At 35.0% G+C, this 24,599-nt stretch overlaps 1 protein-coding gene across 1 annotated transcript in view; it reads right to left on the bottom strand.

Annotated features, from left to right (window-relative positions):
- Window positions 1-24,599, bottom strand: part of ATRNL1 (attractin like 1) — a gene marked incomplete at both ends in the record, with an annotated part of 490,387 nt that overhangs the window by 386,565 nt on the left and 79,223 nt on the right. Inside the window, 4 exons of the mRNA XM_084290483.1 lie at window positions 5,985-6,103; window positions 8,456-8,664; window positions 10,536-10,620; window positions 22,222-22,376. Coding sequence (XP_084146609.1) covers window positions 5,985-6,103; window positions 8,456-8,664; window positions 10,536-10,620; window positions 22,222-22,376 — 568 coding nt within the window. The remainder of the gene's footprint in view (window positions 1-5,984; window positions 6,104-8,455; window positions 8,665-10,535; window positions 10,621-22,221; window positions 22,377-24,599) is intronic.

Below are 24,599 nucleotides of genomic sequence, written 5' to 3'. Positions count from 1 at the left end.
TGCTTGTCTGAAAATCTCATTAGTTCAATGTAGATGTGAATCCAATAGGTAATTCATATTAACACAATATTAAGGCCATAACTTAAGCTACCAAAGCCAATGAAATTCTGAAATATGACAGCCCATCTGTTACTGAAATTCTATATTGCTGTAGGATATTTATAATGTTTACACTCCAAAGTATTGGGAAATTTTTATATGTAAGTTTCCCATTTACATCTGATTTACTTAGATTTTTCAGCACTGATCTTGATATGGTGGTATATAGGCAGACTTTGAACTGCTGTGATTTTCTGCATATCTAGAATGAAGATATTGCAGTAGTTTACCTTAGAATTTCAGAAATTACTATTAAATGATGTAGCTTTCTTTTCTCTTCCTGGATTTTTCAGGAAAACAATATAATCTTATGTAGTTTGCCTAGCCTAATTATAAATTACCAACTAGATTCGCTACTACTTCTCTGAATCTACTGCCATATTTTAGCACTGGGTGCTCCTGTCTTAAGTTTACGTTTTTGCTCTATTCATAATTCCTTCTACCACTTCATACAATATTACACCCTCGGCTGTTCTTTAAATTCCTCATATGTAGGTAGATTGCTGTGCTTATTATTATTGGTACTAGTGTAGCTTCTATGAACTTCCACCTTGAAAGAGGATGTCATCCTTTTGGAAGCTGTGCAAACACTGCAAAAAGAAAATGATTCTTGCCTTGAAGTTATTGTGTAAAAACAGTTAACAATGCAGTTAACAAAAACAGTTAACAGTTACACTTCTCTTTGAAGCATCCTATAGTACCCTCCATCCCTCAACATGATGCTCTTTATCATCTCTTCCGTAGGTTCCAAAACATTTATTTTACACTGCCACACTCAGATACAACATACTTTGAAATACCATAACAATTTGGTCTGTGTTTCGGTTACTTACATCTACTGAGGTTTTATTATATTGAATAAGTGGAGACTAACAAATGAGAAATTCAGAGACTGCTACTGGAGGTAGAGGTGCACGGTTACAGAAAAAAAAAAAAACACATCCCCCTTGTAGCCACAAGCAAAAATGCCATGCAGACTGGATGCAGGTGTACCTCAGCTATGCTTCCTCCCATCGCCTTCTCCCCAAAAAAGGGGAGCACAAGCACTTTACCTTAAAAGATGCATCTCTAACTGTACTCTGACCATAAGTGTTACATACATGTGCTCCTGCCTGGTGTTCTTCATCCCAATTGTTTTTGTTTTCAAATTAGTCTGCCTGCCTTATGTGTGCCGTTTGTTACAGTAAATAGGTAGGTATTCTAATAAGCTTAACTATGTAAGGTTGCAGGATAAGAGATGAAATTTTATACAGAAACTCCTTTTTTCCAGAGACTTGTATGGTTTTGAAAGGAAAGCATTTACTTTCAACCAATAGTGAAAACATTTTTCACATTAAGACTGGCATTACATTGCTGCTGCATTTCAATTCCTCAAAAATATTTTCTCTAATATGGGAATAAGTTACTTTAACTGCCAAACTTTTGGTGTGGGCAGTTAAAATTCCTATAAACTGAAGGATTATAGACAACACAGTAGAAAAACAGTGCAGCATATTGCTACAGCTATCCTATCTGCAGTGACTGCTTCAATTTTCACTCTAGAGAAGTGCAACAAAAGCAAGGACAGAAGGAAGCCATTTCTTGTTAATTCCTTAAGCCTACCTTTCAGGACTTCATTTATATCTGAAATGAAGTTTGATGTGGAGACAGAAAAGGGAAAGAGTTATGTTGAGGATATAAAGAAGCAAAACTAATTTGTTTTGATACAGAACTAGTGCAAGCATTTCCCATTGTTTTCCAAAGAACAGGGTGAGAGAGGAGATGAAGTAGGTTGAAGAAAACGTTAAAAAAAAAAAAAAAAAAAAAAGACAGAATGGAAAATCATGCTTTCAAAATTCTTTGATAATTTAAATATGAAAAATAAATTAACATATTGTCTGGTGATACCCTGCATGTATACTTTAATATTTTCAACATTTTTAGCATATAAGCCTGGCAGCACTTGAGCTGATCATAAGTGAAAGTGTCATGGTACTTACCCAAACCCAGCTCACCCTCCTCTTTCTCAAGCACATAGCTTAAAGAAGACTGGCAAGCAAGAAGGATTCTAGCACTTTCAAGGCTTGAATGCATTCACAGTTTTTGAGTGTGTCTACAGGTGTGTGAAAAGTACAACTGCAAAAATTAACCGGCTTTATGGCCACACTGACTCGTCATATTACTGCCCTTAAAATGATTACTCTCAATATATTAAGGGTCTCCACCACTTTATCATCCATTACTTTACTCCATTTCTGAAGAGTAAAAATAAGAAAAAGAAAAAAATGTTTACTCTAAAATTCAGGCCATCTCCTCTCCTTCTCAGTAAAGGAACCTTTGCCTTGTTGCAGCTGGCAAACACTTTTCAGTCTCTGTCCATTTTATTTGTCACAAGTTACAAAAAGATTTTATTTTCATGGGATGGCTCCCCTCTGAGGAGTAGACCAATTGTTTGCTTATTCTTCAATGTTACTACTTCAAGTAACATGACACCCTCTGAAGATACAGCAACTCAAAAAGAAATGATCTTTCCACCAAAAACCTGGGTTTTGTTTTTAAAGATTTGAAGGTAAAAATGTAAAATTAACAGGATTTTTATTTTTTTTTTTTAGAAAATTTCCATTATAGAATATGCATACACTCAGTTTTCTGAACATAGTCAGCGAGTATCGCTGCTACAGTATGCAAGATAAAGTTTTCCATATGCAGAGGTGTAAAGTGAATATAGCTTCATAAAAAAAATTAAACAGATCTACATCATCTTCCTCCTCTATCAAAAAACAGGCAAAACACATCAGAATCACTGAGGACCAGGAAGACACTTAGGATATCAGACAGTACAAGTGAAAGTTGTTGAAACGCAAGATCAATGCAACGATCAGTGAACTTCTGGTAAAAGTCAATACAATCTACTCCACAGAAATCAGATCACCACAAAAATCACAAGCAGGACACACTTTTTTTTTTTTTTTTTTTGACGGAAACTGAATGAAATGTGAAACAGAGAAGATAAAGAAAAAAGCAAAGAGGGAAAGCTATTTCCTATAATTTTAGGAAAGGGTGGTATGCTGTGCTTCAAGGAATATGCGCAATTCTATTAGGTTTCAGAAGCCCTGATATTCCTGTTTAAAAATCCATTGTTGCACTGGATGCAATTGTCCATGGAAGAGCTTGTAAGAGGAGATTATGCAGAGATTAGTGTGACATATTTCATGAAGTCTGTACTGTGAGTATGTAGTATTAATGAGATTATAACTCACTTCAGCCCCTGTAGCAAACCAGTATCTGTACTTGCACATTTTTGAACCAAGGGAGAGTAAGTGATCTTGCCATTTTTAGCATTCATCAGTAACAAAGATAAAAATGAAATACCATTTTTTATTTTGCATACAAGCATTACATATGGCTACAGAATAAATTCAGAGCACTATGTAAAACCACTGTAATCAGTCTGGGAAATTTCAGTGGCTCAATTTCTCAAGACAACCTTCAAAATTTTTATTATAACAGACACCATCTCTAATACACACCTTTAGTGGTTAAAAAAAAAAGTGACAAGGCACTATAGTTAGCATTCTGATCAAATCTACTCATGAGCCAAAGACAAATTTCAGTACCATCTTGACACATTCCACATATTTTAAGTCAAGTTTCCCACTTGGGTAAGAGAGAATAAGCCTTCGCCCCTCAACATTTTCATCAGGCATGATGGGTTAATTAGGATTATAGTATGCACACGTATTTCTTGTAGCTGAGTTTTTACTGGGGGAAAAAAAAAGAATCCAGATTGCTAGTGCTGAAACAAGCCAGGCCTCCAGAACAACGTGGCACTGAAAGCATCTGCTCACAATTACACTCGATATGAGTATTATGTTATACTTTGATGATCCACACAGTAGTGCCTGCACAGTAGTGGAACAGAGCATCCTGTTAATGTGCTGACTCACATCAGATGGTGAGCATAGGTAGGTATGTGTGCATCATCAGTGCATTAGTACTACTTATGAGGTCCATCTGCCCTAACAGCAGAGTTATTTCAGGGAAATTTCCCTATTTTATAGCCCTTCCAGAACAGTCACTGCTTTGCAAACATCCATGACCATCAGGCCAATGCCAAACTGATTGCCAACATATCTTCAGTATGCTGGCCAGTTTCAGTGGAGGGAAAACAACGGATTCTGAAATGTTATTGTCTTTCTCATCTGGATGTTCTATGATCGAAGCAATAAATCAATGACTCCGCACAGCTGCAAAAAGGGAGCATCTCTTTGTGGTATTCCTGAGTCCTCAGTTTGTTACTCGACAGTACCACCACAGTACTGTCACAACATTTTCATATTGTGGGCCTAGTCCAGAAGTAGCAGTCTATGAAAATGGTTAATCAGCCTGATCTGTGCCATTTCTCCACATGGTGCCATTCTGCTGATGCTATTTTGGTAGGTTTATGTTGATAGCTGCAAAAATCCGTCTCCATAGCCTCCCAGCCAATACACTAATTTTGAAATTTCTTTTCAGAAATCATTTGGATGAATTTTCACTATCCTATTCTTTACTATCCCAACTCCACTCACAGCTTTTTCTATCCACTTCAAAACCTGGATAAAAGGTAAGAAATGATATAGAGAGGATTGACGCATCAGTTGCTAATTAAGCTGACAACCTTCGTTATGAACAGTTAACAAAGAGGGATATTAAATTGAGAAACCTGTTCTAAAACAGCCAATGCTCCACATTTCTTGGGGATGAAGACAGTCTGCTCCTTAGCAACTATTCCTTGCTTAAGAGTTGAAAGCCATTGCTTGAAAATTGGCACTTAACACATTATGCTGTGTTAGGGAAGGAAGAGCCCTTGTAGATCACAAAAGAAACTAACCATCAGAGCCTGGAATATGAAATCAGTCTGGCAGACAGTTATAATATGGCTGCTAATGAAGTTACATCTGCATTGCTTTTATTAGTAGTGACTGCCTGCAAACGCCAGTGATTGGAGTGGGCTGTTCTCACTCTGGATGGGCAAGCTTTGTGTCAGAGTCAATCCAACTCATGCCTTAATTTGTCTGTCTGGAGAAAAAGGTTTATTTACATCAGGTTCAAATTAGAGAGCAAGCCACTTTTCCTAATGGAAGCATCTAAAGAAAGGATTTTGAAATCCAGTACAGGTGGGGTCTGGAACTAGCAGAAAAAATATAGGAAACAAAATTTATCAAGCTAATAAAATATTATAAGCTTCTCAAAAATCAAATGAATAAGCAAGAGATGCAGCAGATGGTAGAGAACAAAGTAAAAAGCATGGTAAGCAACGTTAAAAAAAAGAAAAATATAAATTTATTTAAATCTATAGGTGTGTATTGCTTATATTTACAAGGATCAGAACAATCTTATCAAATCATCACAAACTGCTTGGTCTTGTGTTGACACAGACTCATGCTCTAATAAAATGACAATTAACTCTGTGACTTAAATAAAAACATTTGTGTGATGATCAGTGATCTGAACATCAGGACTAAAAAGACTGACCTGTTTTTTTTATAGGAAAAAAAAAAATAAAAACAACTGCCACACTTCATGGGATTCCAGACTTTCTGCCTGCATACTGTATGTGGTTAATAATGAGTCAAGAACATTCCAAAGGTCATTAATTAGGAGATAATAGTACTTGTCTTGAGAGATATACAGAGGGCTAACATTACCCTTTTTTTTTTTCCCCCCTGGAATGGATATCTTTGCTGCAGTCCAACTCTGCCCTCTGCAAGATTTTCACTGCAAAAGCCAGGCAATTGTGATTATGTTCAAAACAAAGTACTATTAATCTACTATTCTGCTTGCAGTTGGTGTAACAGGCCTCTGGTTTAGCTAGGAAAAAACTACAACATTAATAACATGATCATAGATTTGCAGAGACTCACCATGCTACAGTTACTGTTTGCTGAAATGCACTTCTTGTCGTCACACCACTGGCACCCATTTGTATTGGCAGTACAGCTTGCACAGTCTGCGTATCGGTAACATCTGTCATCTGCAGTAACTGTAATACAAATGAAAGTCAAAAAGAAACATCATGCTGAAGGAGAATAGTACCACATTTTAAACACTTGCCTAGAGTATCTTCTGTTATATCCTTTATTTGAACTGTAGCTATTAATTATTACTCTTTTAAAAATTCCTCCAGTAATAACAACATTTGAAGGTTCAGAAGTCTCAGATAAACTGAAGGAATACTCACTGATTTGTAGCATGTAAGCACTTTTAGGATAGTGTATAAATTCAGTCTATCAGAAAGTTTCTTAAACTATTGATTGTTCACTCCTTTAATACAGAAAAAAGTTTTTCTTTGGATGTGGATTTCTGATATAAATGTAGATCACTATGCAAGAAGGCAATGGTAAAAGTTGTAAATAAAAAATCTAAGATAGCTATTAGCAACTCACAAATATTTAAGTCTTCTTAATTTATAAACCTAATAACGGTTGGAAATTTAGAGTTCTATCCTTTCTGCAGAAAAAAATCTCGCAGGAAAAGGTTCATGTTAAATTCACTAAATAACACTTTTAGGACTTGGACTGAAATGTATGTTATTTACAAGAGTTTGAAACACAGAAATGCTTACTTCTGTTAAAAGGAAGTTAAAAATTGCAAAATCACTATGACCCAACCAGGAGAAGTCCCACCACCTCCTACACTGATTACTGTCTTTAACACTTCTACAGTTATGCAGAGGTCTTGGGATCATGTAAGTTTAAGAGATTCCCTTGCCAGGGAAGGCTTGTTATACAAGAATTGATCTTTTCACAAATCAACTGACATTTCTGTTTATCTTTTAGTATCATCAGTTTCTCACAAGATACTCTCAAACAGATAACACTTGAGCCAAGAATATAATTAAAAGTTGGCTTTTGGCAGAACATTACCACCTGAAACGGCAAGGATTGAAGGATTTGACAGCATCAAAGCAGTGATGTCCATTTAGCAAGGGTCCACAAAGTTTCTTCAGAACTGCAATTCTCAGTACCTCGTCTCTTGTATGCATCTTCCATTTTGGAAGTTGGGCTAACCTTTTTTATTTTGTTCAGCCTGACTTCATTTTGTTTCTTTAATCAGCTTTTCTCTTTTTTTTTTTTTGAAAATAAGATCCACTTTCATCTGTATTACTTCTGAATTAATATTCTTAAGATTCTTCTTTTTATAAGGAATATGAGGAATTATAATTATATATAAGGAAATTATATATAATTATATATAAGGAAATATACGGAATTATGAAATAGTACAAAAGCTGTTCCTCAGAAAACTACCTAGATAAACTTTTTGATACGTAACGCACCCGTTTTCCAAGTTTGCAAATGTATAGCTTGTTCAGAAATAAATGAAAGCTAACAGAAAAAAAAAAGTCTTGAAGCACTAAAAGCAGAGCTAATAATTTGTTAACCAGCACTGCAAGTAGACTGGCAGTTGGCTAATATGGCAGTTTGTGCATTTAGTGCACAGCCAAAATTTGGTTGGTTGGTGATTTTATACTATGCTGCAAGGAAAGATGTGAAGATAAAATTTATGTAGCAGTGATACATATTCTGTTCATGTAAGCTAAGAACAACACTTTCACCAGGAAGTTATTTATGACATGACAAAACCTTAGGAATAAAGTGCTACAGTTATTCATAATGCTCAATTGCTGTTTCAAACAATATGGCTATCACAACGCCACACAGAAATTCACTAGGCAAACTTTGACATAGCATAGCAAAGGGCTTATTTGTCTTAAGTTTGTTTCCAGCTGTATCCATGCTATTTTATGCTACAGAAATATTCCTATTGATATGTAATCTACTTGAAACAGTGATGTTTTCCCTCCTGTTACCAGTATATAAAGACATAACTATGCAACATGCCTGTAATCACCTGCAGGGGCCAGCTGTGCTCTGACTGCTGAATTCTTGGAATTAGGGCAACATGAGGTGTGGGTGGGTGAGTGTCCATTCCAGGAATATCTCCATTCAAGGTGGAGAAAGAGGAAAACTAATTTGAGACGTTATCTCAAAGCTCAACCCTCAAGTGCTTCGAAAACAGTAAGCCAAATTCAATCTAAAGTAATTTTATGTAAATTCTTCTCTTTGAACCTTCTTACATTTTGTATCCCTTAGGACCTTAAGGCTGTGTTTTTCTGCCCCTACTTTAAAAATCCCCAAATAACCTGGTGTGGAATGATTTTAGAACTTATTCCCTAGATCTCTTGCATTGGGTATTCTTGGAGAACTGTCTAAACAGTCTGGTCCACTATTTCCGCCATTTTTTTTTCCTATTTTTATTTTGTCACCCCACTCCACCGTTATCTCCTACACTGCACTGCAAATTTGACACTGTAAGACTAGAAATCACTTACTTGTTTTCTTAGGACATTTTGCTCGGAGGATGTTGTTGGCATTTCCAGATTCCCAGGACTCACAATGTTTTTTGTTCCACAGACACCTTATCCCTGGACGAGCATTTTTACATAGCTCTTCATCTCTGAATGCTTCACAGTTCGGAGGCTTGTATACAAGTATGTCATTCAAAAGAACACTTGAAAAGCCTCCAAATATGTACATTGACCTATTAGGAAAAAAACAAGTAAATATAACTTACAGCAGCTATAAATAAATTTTCTTGTTTTCTTTAGCTGTCCTGATATGTAATAAAAAATAACACATATTATTATAAAAAACATTCTTCAGTTCTCTCTAATCAAGACTCTGTCAATGGTTCCATTATGAAGATTGATAAGTTTTTCTATATATTTCTCCACAGAAGTTTAGATTAACAAAAAAATTGCTCAATGTTGGCTGTGCTGTATGTATTAGACAGTGACACATACCAAACGTCTGGAAAGAAAGAATGACTATGCAGGAAACAGTACTCAGTTTTGGAGTTAGATAATAAGAGAACAGAGCATTATAAAATGAGCTACAGGAAGTAAGAACATTTTTTCTTCAATATTTCCAAGACTGCAAATAATAATCAGGAGATGGATATTCGGTTTTCTTGGTGGATGTTTGGTATTTTCTTGATGGATATTTGGTATTCTTTAGTACCATTTCCAGCACAGTAACTGCTGACATCAAAGCCAGAATAGACTTGAGACCTTACTCTTTTCTTCCCCTTTAATGATAAGAAAGGACTCAAAAGATATTAAGAAAGAACTTGCATATCTGTTGTATTGTATATTCTTAAAATAGAATAAATCATATAGTTACCAATAACATAAACCTTTAGAGAGTATCTCATATTGCATTATTTTCTACATAAAACCCTTCTAAAAACATTAAGTTCTAGAAAAGAAACACAAGCATTTTCACTTGACTCTTATTCACTCAAAAAACAAATTTCTGGAAGTATCAGGCATAGCTTAGATGTTTTAAAACACAGATCAACGTGTGAAAAACTACCACTTGCTAAAATTTCTCATTCCAATTTTCTCTTAATGAAGTAATCTGCTGATCAACTTCAAGCGCTATGCACAGAATTGCAAATTACTGCTATTACTTTTGTTAAAATCTGTTAAACTCTGATTTGAATTATTTTTTATGACTTATTTTTGACCTAGACATTATTCCTGTGTAGACAATCTGTAGATTGCCTTAAATATATATCTAAATACTAAGCTTAAAAGGACGCTGAATAACATAGAATGATCCATAGTACACATTTTGGGATGGTCATCTGTAGCATTGCAATTCTCAGCCATTAAGTCATTTGGCAACCAGTGAAAAAGGGCAAACCTGACTACAGTTTTCTACAACTTTGCCATCACAAAAGAGACATTTGTCCTACAATTTCATCTTTGTAGGTTGGAGTGGGGGAAGCAGAGAGCTCGGGCACTAAATCCAGCAAACTCCAGATCCATCTCCTGTTTCTATGCAATGATTTATTAAGCAATTCTACTCATAGCAAATGACATGAAAGTATGCTATATTTTATGGAGTATAAGCAATATACTTTATATAGTCTGATAGTGGCAGGCTTCTCCTTTTCCTGCAAGTGGTTGATGACGATCACTATCAGCATCTTCAAAATCTGGCTTTTCCCCCAGTAAGTAAATTTCAGTTACATGTTTTTGACTTTATGATTATAGAACAAGGACTCATAATATGCTCAAAAGAGAAAAATATTTCTCCCATTACACTTAAGTGACAGTCATAGTTGGTACTGAATTTCAAATTCACTGTACTTCATAATATTGGGGAATACCTCAGTACACTATAAAGTTGGTATAAAATGCCACTGAACAGGTTCCATAACATGTTGAATTGCTGATTAGTGCTACTGATTACTTAAGACACGTAAAGCCACTGCTAAGCACTATTTTTCATGTAAATAAATTATACTAGTTATATGTCATTGAGCCATACTTCACATGGAGATAATTGCGGACAGTTTTTCATTCCCAATGATGGTCAGGAAAATTTAAAATATGCTTCATTTACCCATTACTGACAACAGCAGTGTGACCAAATCTGTTGACATCTCGGTGCAAATTAGGTTTTGGTAAAATCTTCCATTCGTCACAAGCTGAAAAATGAAATGAAAGCATGTGGTATTATACAAAATAACGTCAACATTTTCAGAAAAACGCGCAAAATTGATTTTATCAGACATTCTCCCATATTTTAAGTATCAACTAACTTTAATCCCTATGTAGCTGAGTTTACCTGCACTGATGAGAGAAAGGAGGCTATCTTCTTCCAAAGTTCTTACATACTTTTATTACCTATCAGTCTCACCAACTCTGAAGTACAATTTTTGATTCTGATATATTTAAAATCATTCATATCTTTCATAATATTAGCTTCTGCTTTGTTTTAGTATTTATAACTAAGCTTTCTACAAAATCAGACGGACTTGTTTTTCTTTTCTGTCGTTCCTCCCCCCCCTCCCCCAGGAAACCTCAGGCTTTCGAGACTGTTAATGCAATTATCACACAGGTTGATTTTTACTTAGTATTTCCAAATTACTTAATCTATATGATTCTAATGACAACCGTGTCTAAATAAGTTACGCTGTACACTCATCAGCATTTATTTTTTGTTTGTTTAGAATGGAATAATTTACACAAGATACAAATACAATTGAAAAATAAAGGAATATCAGAGACCACATAGTTCAAGGAAGTCTGCTTAAGGTTAAAATAATACTAATTAAAAAAGAAATCTTAACACCTCTTCTCCTTCATCCTCAGCTTGAAACAACAACAGATATTAGAAAATCTAAGAGAGACAAATTATAAGTAAGGCCAGTGTTATACAGTCAGTGTTACACTCTGGCTAGACTGATCGCATTCTCATTGCCACTGTCAGAACAGTTCACCTCTTGCTGGAGCTGCTGTTCTGGCACTTCTAAAGCAGAAAATCATTCTGCTCTTTGTCTGTTTAGCTTCCTGTTACAATACCATGCTGAAGCAGGTTGGTGGATTTGGCACATGAGAAGAGGCAGGAGAGCATAGCTACGGGCAAAACCGCAGTAATAAGCAGCTCAATTGACTTCAGCTTCCACGGAATCACAGCCTGAGCCCATAAAAGCCAGAGTGAGACTGTGGCTGCAATAGATAAATCAATTACATCTTTCTATAAATTGGAAACAGAAACTAAAAGCGCATCATTACCAGAGTAATACAGATGGTCCAAACAGCAATAATTTCAACAGGAGATGGTAGACTCTGAATTTAATAGTTTGAAGAAAACAAAGTGTAGAAAGTTTTTGTTCACTATCTTATAGGACTGATAGCTGCCACAACTGCCAGAATCCCTCTCCTTTCTCAACTTCTACCTTCTGTCACTGCTGATATTATAATATGATGATATGGTAACACATTTCAGCTCTCATAACTTCCTTTTGATTTGCTCTACTGAAATATAACAGTGTAAGCACATATATGACAGAGATGTTTTTGAGCCATTTGCACAGAAGAGATCGCAGTACTAGGGGTATTAGGGCACCAATTAACTGTCTATGATAATAAGGTTCAGATGAAGATGGGAAAAACGTCTAATATAAAAACTGTATATTCTTCGTATCTCAGCATAACATTGCCATTTGATACCTCTGTGGTGTTTGAATTATGTAAAAAAAAAAAATGATACTAAGAGCAATATTATTTACTGTAAAATAAGAACGATCAACAATTGCGTATTCAATTTCTATTTGGGGAATGTATTCTCATTTTATAAAAGCAAAGATTTTTAACGTTATATTTGATCAGCATAATCTTTGATATATTATAAAACCAAGTTCTTGCTGCTATAATTCATTGCATGTTAACAGAAGCAGCATGTTTGAGCTTATATGTCAATGATAGTAAAGGAAACATTTAAAAAAACACTAAATTTTCATCAGATCTAGGAAAAGCACTGCACATTTTTTTCACATGTGTACAAACACACACAAATATAGAATGCTTCTCGCACTTAGAAAGTTATTTAAGAAAAAAGACGGATTTAACACTGAAAGAAAACCATAAAACCATAATAAAGGCTGGTTTTCAGATAAGAAATCCTTGAGGGCTGGAGATATAATAACTCCTAGCTTACTGATGGTATTTGTCAAACTGGCAGGTCTTTTCAACAGAGCACAAGAGGAAAAGGGGAGGTAAGCATGTTACAAATAGCCTTCTCTCTTATCTCCTCCTAGCCTTCTCAGTGACTACTGAAGACTGAACAGAGCATTGTACAAGAGAAATCCATTTGTTGAGCTTTAAATTCCTAATCAGAATTTCTCTGTACAGATTGGTTGATGTGAAATACAGATAGTTAACCAACTGGTGTTTCGTTGTTGTTTTTTTGTTTGTTTGTTTGTTTTGTTTTTGTTTTTATTTTCGGTATAAAATCAAACAGAATTCATCCATGCTGAAGTTATCTTCAAACTTCTGAAGATTTCAAAGTATCTAAATCTCCAGACTTACTGTACAGTGCCACGAAGAAAGTGACAAATAGCAAACACAGTGCGATTTTTAACATTATTTATCAATAATGTAGCCTTCTCAGTGTAGTTTTTGTTGTATTAAATCTAATAATGATGATAAGTTCTAAGGAATAAAGAATAAAATAACCTTCCTCTGCAAAATATCATGTACTCTTACAGTACTATGCAGGTAGTGAGTGGGAGATAAATTCTATTTACCATTTTGTCTGGGTGTAACCAAGTATAACATATGGCACATGGAAACGTATACTGCTTTTAAGAGTAACAGCTATTAAGTAGACAAAGGAACGATAGTTTTTATTCCATACTGGTGAGCAGAATTTGTAGTCAGTGAAAAGTACAAGGAGGAACACAAAGACTTTCCTTCCTGTTGGTAAAGCTTCAACTTCAAGAACAAATTCTACATGTAAAGGAAAAAGATATGTACTCCTCCCTAGTGTAGATTAAATGTTTGCAAGATGATACAGAAATGGCTCTGAGACTGGATTCACCACTCATCCAAATTGCATATGTGATAAAAGATAAAACACCAGAGACATGCACCAAATTTGAGGCAACCCAGCTGATGCTGGCAGAGAAAAAACCTCAGATGAATTTTGCCCTGGAGAGCACGCTGCAGGGTGCACTCTCCAAAGTGACAGGCCTCAACACCTACACTTATTCCAATCACCTATATATTTCATGCCTGAATTAAGTTATGAAAGTGCTTTTGAAAGCTGTACGAGTTTAACACCTAACTGTCCACAATTCAAATTCTGATTTACAGAAATCTGAAAACAGCACGCTACAAGCTGTTTTTAGAGGTGACTACTCACCTTTTTCATCATCTGATTTCTTAGATGTACTATGGACACCTTTTACTAAATTATTTTTAATGAGCAAAAAGTCTATGAGAATAACCCTGGAAAACCTGACAGCTCACTCCCAAAACTACAAAATTTTGTAAGCAATAGAGAAGAACAAAGAACCAAAATATTCCCTTTGCAGAAAACACTATAGGAACTCAGGGAAGAAAATGCAGGCACTGAACAGAAGAAAAGGTGATTTGCATCTCATCTTCATGTTCCTCCCCTACCCAGTGCTGCAATCAAGACTGAGCGGCAGCACCATGCCCACTCAGAGCTGCAATCTGACGAGATGCTCACACTGTTTCTTTTAAAGAACTGAAAGGGCTCATACCTCCAAAATATGATAAAAGAAAAAAGACTTATTTTATATAATTTTATAGCAGTTATAGTAATGACCCAAGATTCAGGAAAAACAGGTTCATTTCCTACCCAATGGGATTTAAACCTACAGCTTCCCATCTCCAAAGAAACTGCTCTAACCCTTCAAGCTAGGTAACTCGTCACTACTCCAAGTTAATGCTGTTCCAATGAACAGGAAAAAAAAAAAAAAAAGAATAAAGAATACTGTCAGAAATAGGCATTGCTCTAGCCTAGCAGCTGGGGCAGTCTCTGAAAAAGGGATAGTGTTACATACTTTATTCCCAGAATTATACCCGTATTTTTGAACTGGCAGGCAGGTTTAGGGATAACGCTACCTGTAGCTCCAAATGTAGTAAAAGGTTTAAGAAACTGCACACTATACATTTACTTTACCAAATAGTTTCTCAATTTTAATGTATTTAAATAATTTGAAATGCTAGTCCATTAACTCTGCTCAATCCTGTGCAACTCAGCAGTACAGTTTTATGACATGTAGAATCCCATGTCAGATTGGGTGTTCATGTATTGCTAAGAACCACTCAGTTTAGTAGACTTACGGTGAGCCACCACTACACATCACATGAAAACCTATTTTTAATATGGGAAACAATATATAATGCATCTTGACCTCTTGATAATATCAAACTAAGAGAATAGGACATCTAAGATCCTTGCCAACAATTTTAATTTCTGTGTGCAAGTATTTGTTAAATATTCTACCCACATTAAATAATATCACTACCCACATTTTTAATTTTTTGCAGCTATTTGAAAATACATTTTGTTATAAATGAAATGAAAATTGTGGGCTAAACTTTGACTCCCAAAATCTATCTAGTATTATTTTAACTATTTTCTATTTCCAACTTTAATGAAAAAGTTTTCCTTTATTATTTTTTTTTCTAGAAAACTCCATTGGGTATTTATTACCAAATTAAGAACAGAAATATTTTCTCATAGCAAGAAAACAAAGGAATCTGCAAAATATTGTTTGTTTCTTTCCAAAGCCAAAGAACTTAATAATTACGAAAATAAAATTATTTCATCAGATTAATCAAATTCATGCTGCTGTATTGTATCCACTGTTAGCCTCAGGGACATTATGACATTATTCCCCAGAAAACACAGGACTCATCTTCAAAGTAGAATTCATTGGCCATGTGACTTCAATGACTTCAACAGCCTAGTGGTACACAACAGCAAGAATTCCTTCCTCTTCTTGAAATTGAGCATCATTTTTGAATGACAGAAGAGCTGAAATACAGCAATAGCCAGGAAATTGGTCTTATCAATGCTATAAAGTACTCAAACAACTTCATAAAGGATCACTAACCATACAGAACGTATATCTATGGGAGAAGGACATTTTTTCTTTGTGTTCAGATTTCAAGGGTCATGTCAGGATAACATTTGGTAACCACCCATTTAACCTGCTGTTTAACTAACAAATCTATTTAGAAACACAAACAAGGGAACAGACAGAGAGGTAAATAGTGCTTATCTGTTTAGAAACATTTAAGCATCCAGGTTTGGGAGAACGAAGAAGCATAATGAAGCAAGATTATTGCATGTGTTGGCAGTACATCTTCTATCATCAAATAAATTTTTCTTGCTGACAATTTTTGCCAATTTTATTTTACCTCATTACAGTTATACTAACTTTGGTAGGAAGGTCAGGAAAAACTCTGGTAAAAGCAGAAATGTTAGCTTTAGAAAGTAAAGGCACTTAAAGGCACTGTATTTCTGTCCATTTTTTTTTTGTGGGGGGAGAGGGAAGGAAGAAAATCCAGACAACTAAATCACAACTAAACAAACATCTACATCACTATGAAAGTTACGTAGAAGCAGAACACTAATTTTCCAATTCATGCACACTGAACAATATACATGTATATATATATATATTTTTTTTTTTATTCAGATAATAAACTCCTTACTCTCAGCAAACCAGACAGGCAGACATGTTTGAAACAATGTGAACTGAATTTTAACTATAGATCTAACACACACAACGGAGTGTGGTCTACATGTATAAGAGTAACTCCAAAGCAATATTAACAAAATAAACAAACAAACAAACAAAAAGAGTTCCACTATTAAAGGCAGAAATTAGCACATTATTATGGTTTTGCTTTTCTAATTGTACAGTGAGACAGAGGTAATTGCTGCTATAGACTGCACCAGAACTGCATTTATGACTTTAATACTCAGGAACACATAAAGCAATCTATGACAGACACTGTTTTACATTTTCGTTGTGGTAGCTTATTGATAATCTGTTTGTAATTTTGGAAGAAGGGACAAAAGTCCAAACATATTTTTGCATGGAGGAGAAAAAAAACTTAATAGTCATTTAAGTTCACTAGTTTTGTGGATGACCAAGACAAGAGTTAAAAGCAATTTATTTTACAAGCAAGATATGAATAAATAATTCATTTTATTACAAAAATAAAAGCAATGTTTGATTTCAGGTGACATTAAAGTCAATCAATTCTGAATATTTTTTTCCATCAGGTAAAAGGAAGAAGCTTTACATTTTAGAAACAACACTGTCTTTCATAAACTATTGAATTCATGTTATTTACTCAATAATAAACTATCAGCAGAAAACCAGAATGCAGTAAGACCTAAAAAAGAAGCCTTGCAGAGTACGTTGTCTTAAATGCATTCACTCACTGCCCTCTCCCCTAGACACAAGCAATCATGCAATACAGCTACCACTAGGAGAGGGGATGTAAGCAACTGCCACATTACAGTGATTTGGGATTGGGTTTGGGATTTTTTTTTTTTTTTTTTTTTTTGAAATTGTCATTCTGCTCAAATTCCTAGAGAATCCAGATATGATACTAACTGGCATACATGAAACAAAAAAGAGACCAAATACTTCATATACTGAAACTACAAGTGTTTTAGGCATTTAGAAGTATCTTTATTAATATTGCAATTTGGCCAGGAACTAAAATCAATATCCTTACATTTCAAACAAAGCTTTTTTTTTTTTTTCCTTTAAATAATATGAATCTCAGTGGTTAGAATCAGTTTAAAATTTTGGTTCTATATGTACAATTTGTCAATAAAAAAAAAAAATCTTCAAACTTTGCAACTAAAACCTCATAAAATATAGTCTAAATGACTTCCTAAGCTTTATAAGAATAGAAACACGGAAGATTTAAGCTTCGGAGACTGAGATGGTGAGGACAGCTCCTAGATCTGTGGATTTACGGGGGGTGGGGGAGAATTCTTGTTAATCCCAAACTAATCCGTCAAAAATTTAACCTAAAAGTACAGCACAGCTTTGGAATTTTTCATCTACAGTTGAGCTGAAAACAAGTTATTCAATAAACACACACACAAACACGTATATATCTATACACACTCACACATGTTTCACACACAGTTTTTTTTTATTATTATTATTTTAAAGAGTCTTAAAAAAGAGTCTTAAAAAGTCTTTCAACAGCTTCCCCGGCTGAAAATTAAGCTCTCCTTCAGACTATTAAAACCCACACAGTCACATCTTTCCAAATACCAATCCCCATCCTTTACATATTGCTTATAGGAGTAATTTTGGCCAATTGCCCCATGTTCCACATTTTTGAGGAAAAATGTTATTTCAACTACTACATTAATTTTGAGAAATTGAGATACATTCAGAGACAGTATCTCCAGTAGTGCTAATAATCACAAAGATATCAGATTTATTTAATACATTCATCAACACTGTAACATCAATTACAGGGCAACACAAGCAAGTCAAACACATGATGGGCACTTTAAGTCTTCACACCAGATTCACAGACTCAGAATGAAAGTGAAGAAATAAAGCACCTCTCTCTTCAGTCCAAGCCCATAACAGAGAACAGAGCAAAGTAGGATTCTTTCTGCAAGCCAGACACAATTCTTGGCCCAAAACTGGTTGGTATAGCCCAGAAGATGGAACATCACCCAATATTCACAGTGTATCTTCAGGTATTTCTTGGGACAATACCAGAGAGCTCTGTTACTTTCTCTTAGAGGTACTTCTGTGATTACTAGAGTAACAGGAGACTGCTAACAGCAAGAAGAATCCATAATCATTTTCAACTCATTTAGATTACATTGGAACCCATTTAGTAGCTGATCCAAATATGCTATTTTTACTCAAATTTATGCAAATGCATGCAAAAGCACGTCCTCAAATTTTCCTAACTTGCACCAAGTAGTCCTTGGTCATGAAGGATAAGAGGTCTTCACAAAGTGGTTTGTATGGGGGTACAGCTCCTAACATAGTTTCTCAACTACACAACAAAGACAGAAGAACAAGGAAACCAAATTATTTTGAAAGATAAACTCCTATTAATAGGAACTATTCAGGCTGATTTTCAGACACACATCTCAACTTAGTTGTAATTATTATGTATGACAACACACAAATTCCTTCGTGTATATAACTCCCTGACTTCCAAAGAGTTGTCACAGAGCACAGATTTTCACAAGTATTGCATACCATATATAACTAATAAAGTTGCTTTTTTTAAGAGAGAAAATTGCTACAAGTATACGTCAAAATGCTGTAATGGAAGAATTGAATTAACATCCTAGTTTCAACACCAAAAGTTACATCCGTAATAAGCAGAATCTTGCAAGTTAATGCCCTTCAGCTTCCAGCTCCTTTTTATGTATTGAACTGTTAACTGGTAACTAACACTGGTAACTCCAGTGAACAGCAGATAAAGAAAAGCTGTAAAAAACATCAGATAAAAGAGCAGGTCAACGGGAGACTCCAGGACATCCCTGTGACAACCCTGTCCCCCACTGACATGGTTCCTCTTTCAGCATTATGCAGGCAATAACAGCACAGTCAGGAGGAAAAGCTCACCAATATGAGGATAACCACTTCAGGATCTTTATGGAGCTGCCAGAGCAACTTGGTGGCAAGCCCAGAGTTAAGACATGAGAAGAAAACAAAAGCATACCAAAGGCCATGTTTCTAAAGCCCATTTTATGCTGCAGACTTCTCATCATACAGTCTTCTTGCTGTTATTTAAGTAAATACATGAAGCAACGTTATGAAAATAAGGGCAGCTTGATTATTTTTTTTTTTTTTTTATCATTTTAGATTTTTATAGCATCTCTAAATGTCTGAGTCTTTAGCATTAACAAATATATTCAGATGCATTAAGCATTTAAAATTACTTAATTCAGCTCTTTCTTGGCTCATGACATGTAAGTTTAGCTGTCTAAAACTTATGCATGTAAACTAAGTTCAGTACCTAGAGAACAATGGCTGGCTCCAGAGGAGATGGAAAAAATCATTCTGTCCTAAGCTTGGTGAAACAAATTGTTCTCTGGAGATGCTTATCTCCCTGCATTGACTTCAGCAGGAGTCTAGATTACCAATTGTTATTAGAAATGAGCCTTTTAGGCAGCTAAACTTAACTGAGATGAATGTCTCCAAATAGTTATTTCACATTAATATGAAAAACAGTAAGCATTTTCATGGATAATAAAAAGCTGAAGCAAACTATCCATAAAACGATGTCACATATAATAAGAGATATAATCAAAAGTATTCTATAGCCCAACTTGAACATAAATAGTATAGGCTCTATCTCTAGGATTCAGCTGGTTTCCAGACAGCACCCATTTTTTACAAGATGCAGCACAACACTCCATCATTTGCAAGGTATCTAGAAAATGTGATACTGATAACATAGCATATTTTGTCTTCTAAACATTGTTCAAAAGCTCATGATACACAGAAAATTCTGAAATATACACATTCTATATTTATCTAATTCTTAGTAAAATAAATATTCACTACTTTCTGAAAAAGTATGTCTGTATCTAATGTGTACCATGAGTCTGTGTATTTAATTTGCCCAAATGAATAATACAGAAGATTAAGCTTGTATCAACTCAATCTTTATGGATTTTTTTTTATTTTTTTTTTTTGAAGAGTAATTACTACATCTCTTTCTTTTGTACTTCACCAGCTTGATAATGCATGGAAAATGAGACTTGTAAGAAAACAAAAATACCATATTCAATATTGTAATCAAGTAGAAAAACAGATATATTGTTGATCCTTAAGAACAGTGTAGTACATGTTCATAAAGTAGAATGAAAATGCCCTGCTGTATCAAAGTCCAAGACACACACTAATTCAGATCCCCAGACTCATACTCTTAAGTCCACTTTGAATAAATAAATGTATACCAAAAAGTAATATTATCCTTTAAAATGAGGGGGAGCCCGGTTTCATTAAAAAATAAAACAAAATGTAAACTGAAATTGGGGCAGAAATCAATAGCTCACGCCATCAGATACCTACAAGAAACTATGGAATATGCAATACAGGGATACAGTTAAAAAAAAAAATGAGCTGTACTGAGAAGACTTGATTCACTTGCTTAGTGAACCATCAGGAAGTAGCACATATGTTCCATGTGATAAATTTACCAATTATTTTCTTATGTACACATAAGAAATAACATTCTTATGAACACATGCAGAATTGCTTACAGATACACAAACCATTAAAGAGGCATCAACTACTCCTATAAAACGGACCATGTCTTACCCTTTGTTACAACTATAGCCAGGCAATAAACAATTGCCAGAAGATGTCATCTCTACCCACGTTATTCTCAACAGGACCACGTGCAAGTATTTCACAAACTGCTCTAACATTTCTCAATTTTCAGTTCCCTGGGTGAAATTATTTTACTTCAACTTTTGAACCTTCAGACACTGGGAATGAAGCATGTATTCTAGCATTTGTACTGCATACTAGTAGTTTTGGTAGTTCAGAAAACTGAACTTCTTGCATCTCATAAAACTAAGAAATCACAAGTAACTTAACCACTTTCATTGCACTGCTGTCCATGGAAACAAAGCTCAGCCTTAACATAGCAATGCAAAAGCATCCTATAATTCTATCATCACCCTGATTCACTTAATGTAGTTATCCCATTAGTCTGTACTGGGGAGTTGCCCCCGTAACTCTCCTCCCACTCAGCAAGACTGCTCATTCAAGATTGTGGGTGAGGTATTGTTCCAACTGAAACAGACATTTATCAAGCCAGTCATCCTGATCAAATAATGCTTTTTCAGTCTTGAAGGTAGGAAGCTTAATTAATATTCTAATCTGAAATGCATGAGGATGGAAGCAGGTGAGAGCAACTTGTCAGAGAAAGATATCCAGAAAGATCCATGAAGCTCTGCTATCAGCCCCAACCTGTCTCCATTCAGCTACAACCAGCTGCCTACCACAATTGCTATCCTAAGAGGCTGTTTCTCTTGATCCTATTTTGCTTTGTTCTCATTCTACATGCTTCTTTGTGGCATGGACTTCTTATGTTTCCAAATTGCTCTTCAGCTTGTGGCAGATCCAGCTTTCCTACTCTCCTGACCACCACAACCTGATAACTGCCTCACCTTTCGGACCACTGCCTACTTTGGCTTCTCTATCCCTCATTTTCAATCGTGGCACTCCAATATAAGCGCTAAGCAATGTTTTCCAAACTCTCCTCAATTCCAAACGTTTTAAGGAACTTCTCAAACATTACCTGGGTGAAAACATGTTCTTAAAGTTCCATCATTGTCCTTCATTAGTACTACATTGGTGTTAGGTATGAAAAATAAACCAATGCTTGGTAGTTATAAGCACTAGACTGTTCGTTCAACACATTTCAAAAACAGTGAAATGTATTAACTTTCACAATTCATTTAGTAATATCTGTTATTCATAAGAGAACATGACCAAATTTTTATTTTTTTAACGTGCTTAATTTTAGCTAGCGTGCTTTGTCCCACAAATCAAAACCTTAAAACTGTTATGAAACAAACAAAAAAAAAGTCTGGCTTTAATTTTACAGTATAATTTTTAAATAACTTCGAGGTGTTTGTGATTGAGACATTAACAAAGCATGCTATCTGGAGTTGAGAAAACGACATTTTGTTGTTTAAAATTCAAATGACCAAAAAATAGAGTACATATACATACCTATGTCATATGCAAGAAAGTCAGCAGAAAAGCACTTTGCACCATTACTCAGGGAAGTATCATTATGAGTATTCCCACCAAAAATGAGCATAGCTCCATTGATTAAGACAGCTGAATGAAGATACCTTGCAAAACCACTCTCTTTCAAAATAGTCCTGCAAAATAGAAGAACAAAGTAACTTATATTAACATGCATAAAACTTCACACATACACTGAGAAAGTTTATAGATAGAAACATTCATAGATGGAAAAAATATATAATACAATGAAAACAGTAAATATATTCATTGTTTTTAAGATTATGAATTCATAACAAATATATTTAGTATTCATTAAAAAAAAAAAAAAAGCTTTGCGTTTAAAATCAGTGACAACCTTACTATAGATTTCTTTGCATGTCTTTCACTTTACCCTGTCCCTATAGCTCCTACCTCCTAATTTAGAGTAATTGCTATATACTAGGCCCTGTCTTGATTGTCCAGCCCTGCAACAGTTTACAAATACTTGTCTTAGTGACTAAAATCCTGAAGAGTTTGTACACTGTCTTGGGGGAAGCTAAGGACTCTGCTCTCCATAGGGGTTATATTAGCAATCCCCACAGTTATTTCAGCTACTCAGTTTTCTACATTAATTGTGCTGCCCCAGTCCCTGTTACCACATACAGATCTTTTCCATAGATTTCTTCTCTCCATTTTTGCATAGTTTGCTCTTAATTATAAGAGCCACATTTTCCCCAAGATTCAACAGAAGTGTAATATAGATCAAGTTTGTTAAATCGAACTCAATTTTCACAATTTATAATAAAAGCATCGCTGATGAGAGCAACCTTCAGAACTCTCCAACACATAACAACCTTATGCAAATCATGCATCTCAGCACACTTTACACTGAATTCCTAATTTATGCACATATGCACGTATCTGCAAGCATTAGCTCTGGTTAACCATATTGATGCCAAGTGTTACGTTTATCCACACGATGTTACAATGGCAACAGAAATACCCAGAAGCAAGTAGGTGCTTCCACAGTTTCAAGACATTATCTAAGCCCAGCACAGCATTGCTCCCCATTACCAATGCAACATTATGCAAATAATGCTAAGCAACACAGGTATTACAAGCACTGTATTTCTTCATGATGTATTAGAAATAGCGCCCACACTAGGAAACAACACAGTGCCCCCCTCGCATCTTAAGAAACAAAGCTTATGCCTAATCAATATGGAAAAATGAAAACCCATGTGCCACTGAATAAAACAAGCAATCAGATTTGACTGCCAAGACCATAGAACAAACTATGAACCTCAGCCACATCAGGCAGAGGAGGAGAGAAAGAGACAGTGAGTACAAATGCATGCATAAAAAAAAAAAGTGGGGGCTGGGATGGGCATACAGGCATTTGAAATCAGTTGTGATACTATCCTTGCCTTGTGCACTGCCCCACCAGTAATGCATTCAGGCTCAGTTGCCTCAGTGAACATCTTGAATATTGACTATAAGCTCACTGCTACAGGAAGCAAAGATTTTGCTCCTATGTAATCGTGTCTTTGTCCCATCCTCTCAACCAGTTTTCAGTCCCATAGCAGGGCTTCCAATGAAAGAATATTCATGAAACAAATACAACTTAAATTCTTTAAGTATACTAAGTTGTATTATACTTAGTGTAAGTATAGAAGCATTCATTATAAGTTATTAAAGTAATACTGAATAATAATATTCAAATAACTATTATTATATTGTTGAATAGACTTTCACAGGATACAATATCGCTTTGATCCAAGAATATAGTAAGAGAGTGTTAAAATTCCAGCAATTTAAAAATATATAAAAGTAACCAAAAAAAATTTAATGCTTCCAGCTACCATGAACTAGTGACATTCAAAATAAAGACCCTCAGTGAAATCAAACCCACATATTTCTAACAGGCTGATCGGGCAGCAAGTCTTGCGTGCTTTAAGTTAAGCCATTAGCGCTCAAGACAAACACTAAATTGCAAGAATAAAATGTTTGAAGTAAAAAGATCTTGATCTCAAATCATCTTGAAGGTAAGAAAGAAATAACAAAAAAATAAGGTCAGCTTGCATATATAATACATATGGAGCATTCACAAGTTAAAAGAAATTGATGGACAAGGAACTGAGAAAAAATAGAAATGCCAGAACATGAATCACTAGGTTCCCTATTCAATCAAAAGAATTCTTTCCTTTTCCTTCAGATAATTTTGTGAAAAATAACTTACCATAATTCTTAGAGTTCTCCACTTATTTACTTAACTTGTACATGAATGTGCATCAGCAGTACATTCATATCATGTGGTAGCAGCACATGTACTATTTCTGCATGGTGATTATGTCAGAATGGGACAATCTTTTCTTAAT

This window comes from Netta rufina (genome assembly GCF_964035555.1).
Source record: "Netta rufina genome assembly, chromosome: 7".
In the NCBI taxonomy this organism is placed as follows: Eukaryota; Metazoa; Chordata; class Aves; order Anseriformes; family Anatidae; genus Netta; species Netta rufina.
The sequence above is the reverse complement of the archived record's forward strand: the minus strand, read 5'-3'. Positions and strand labels throughout refer to the sequence as shown.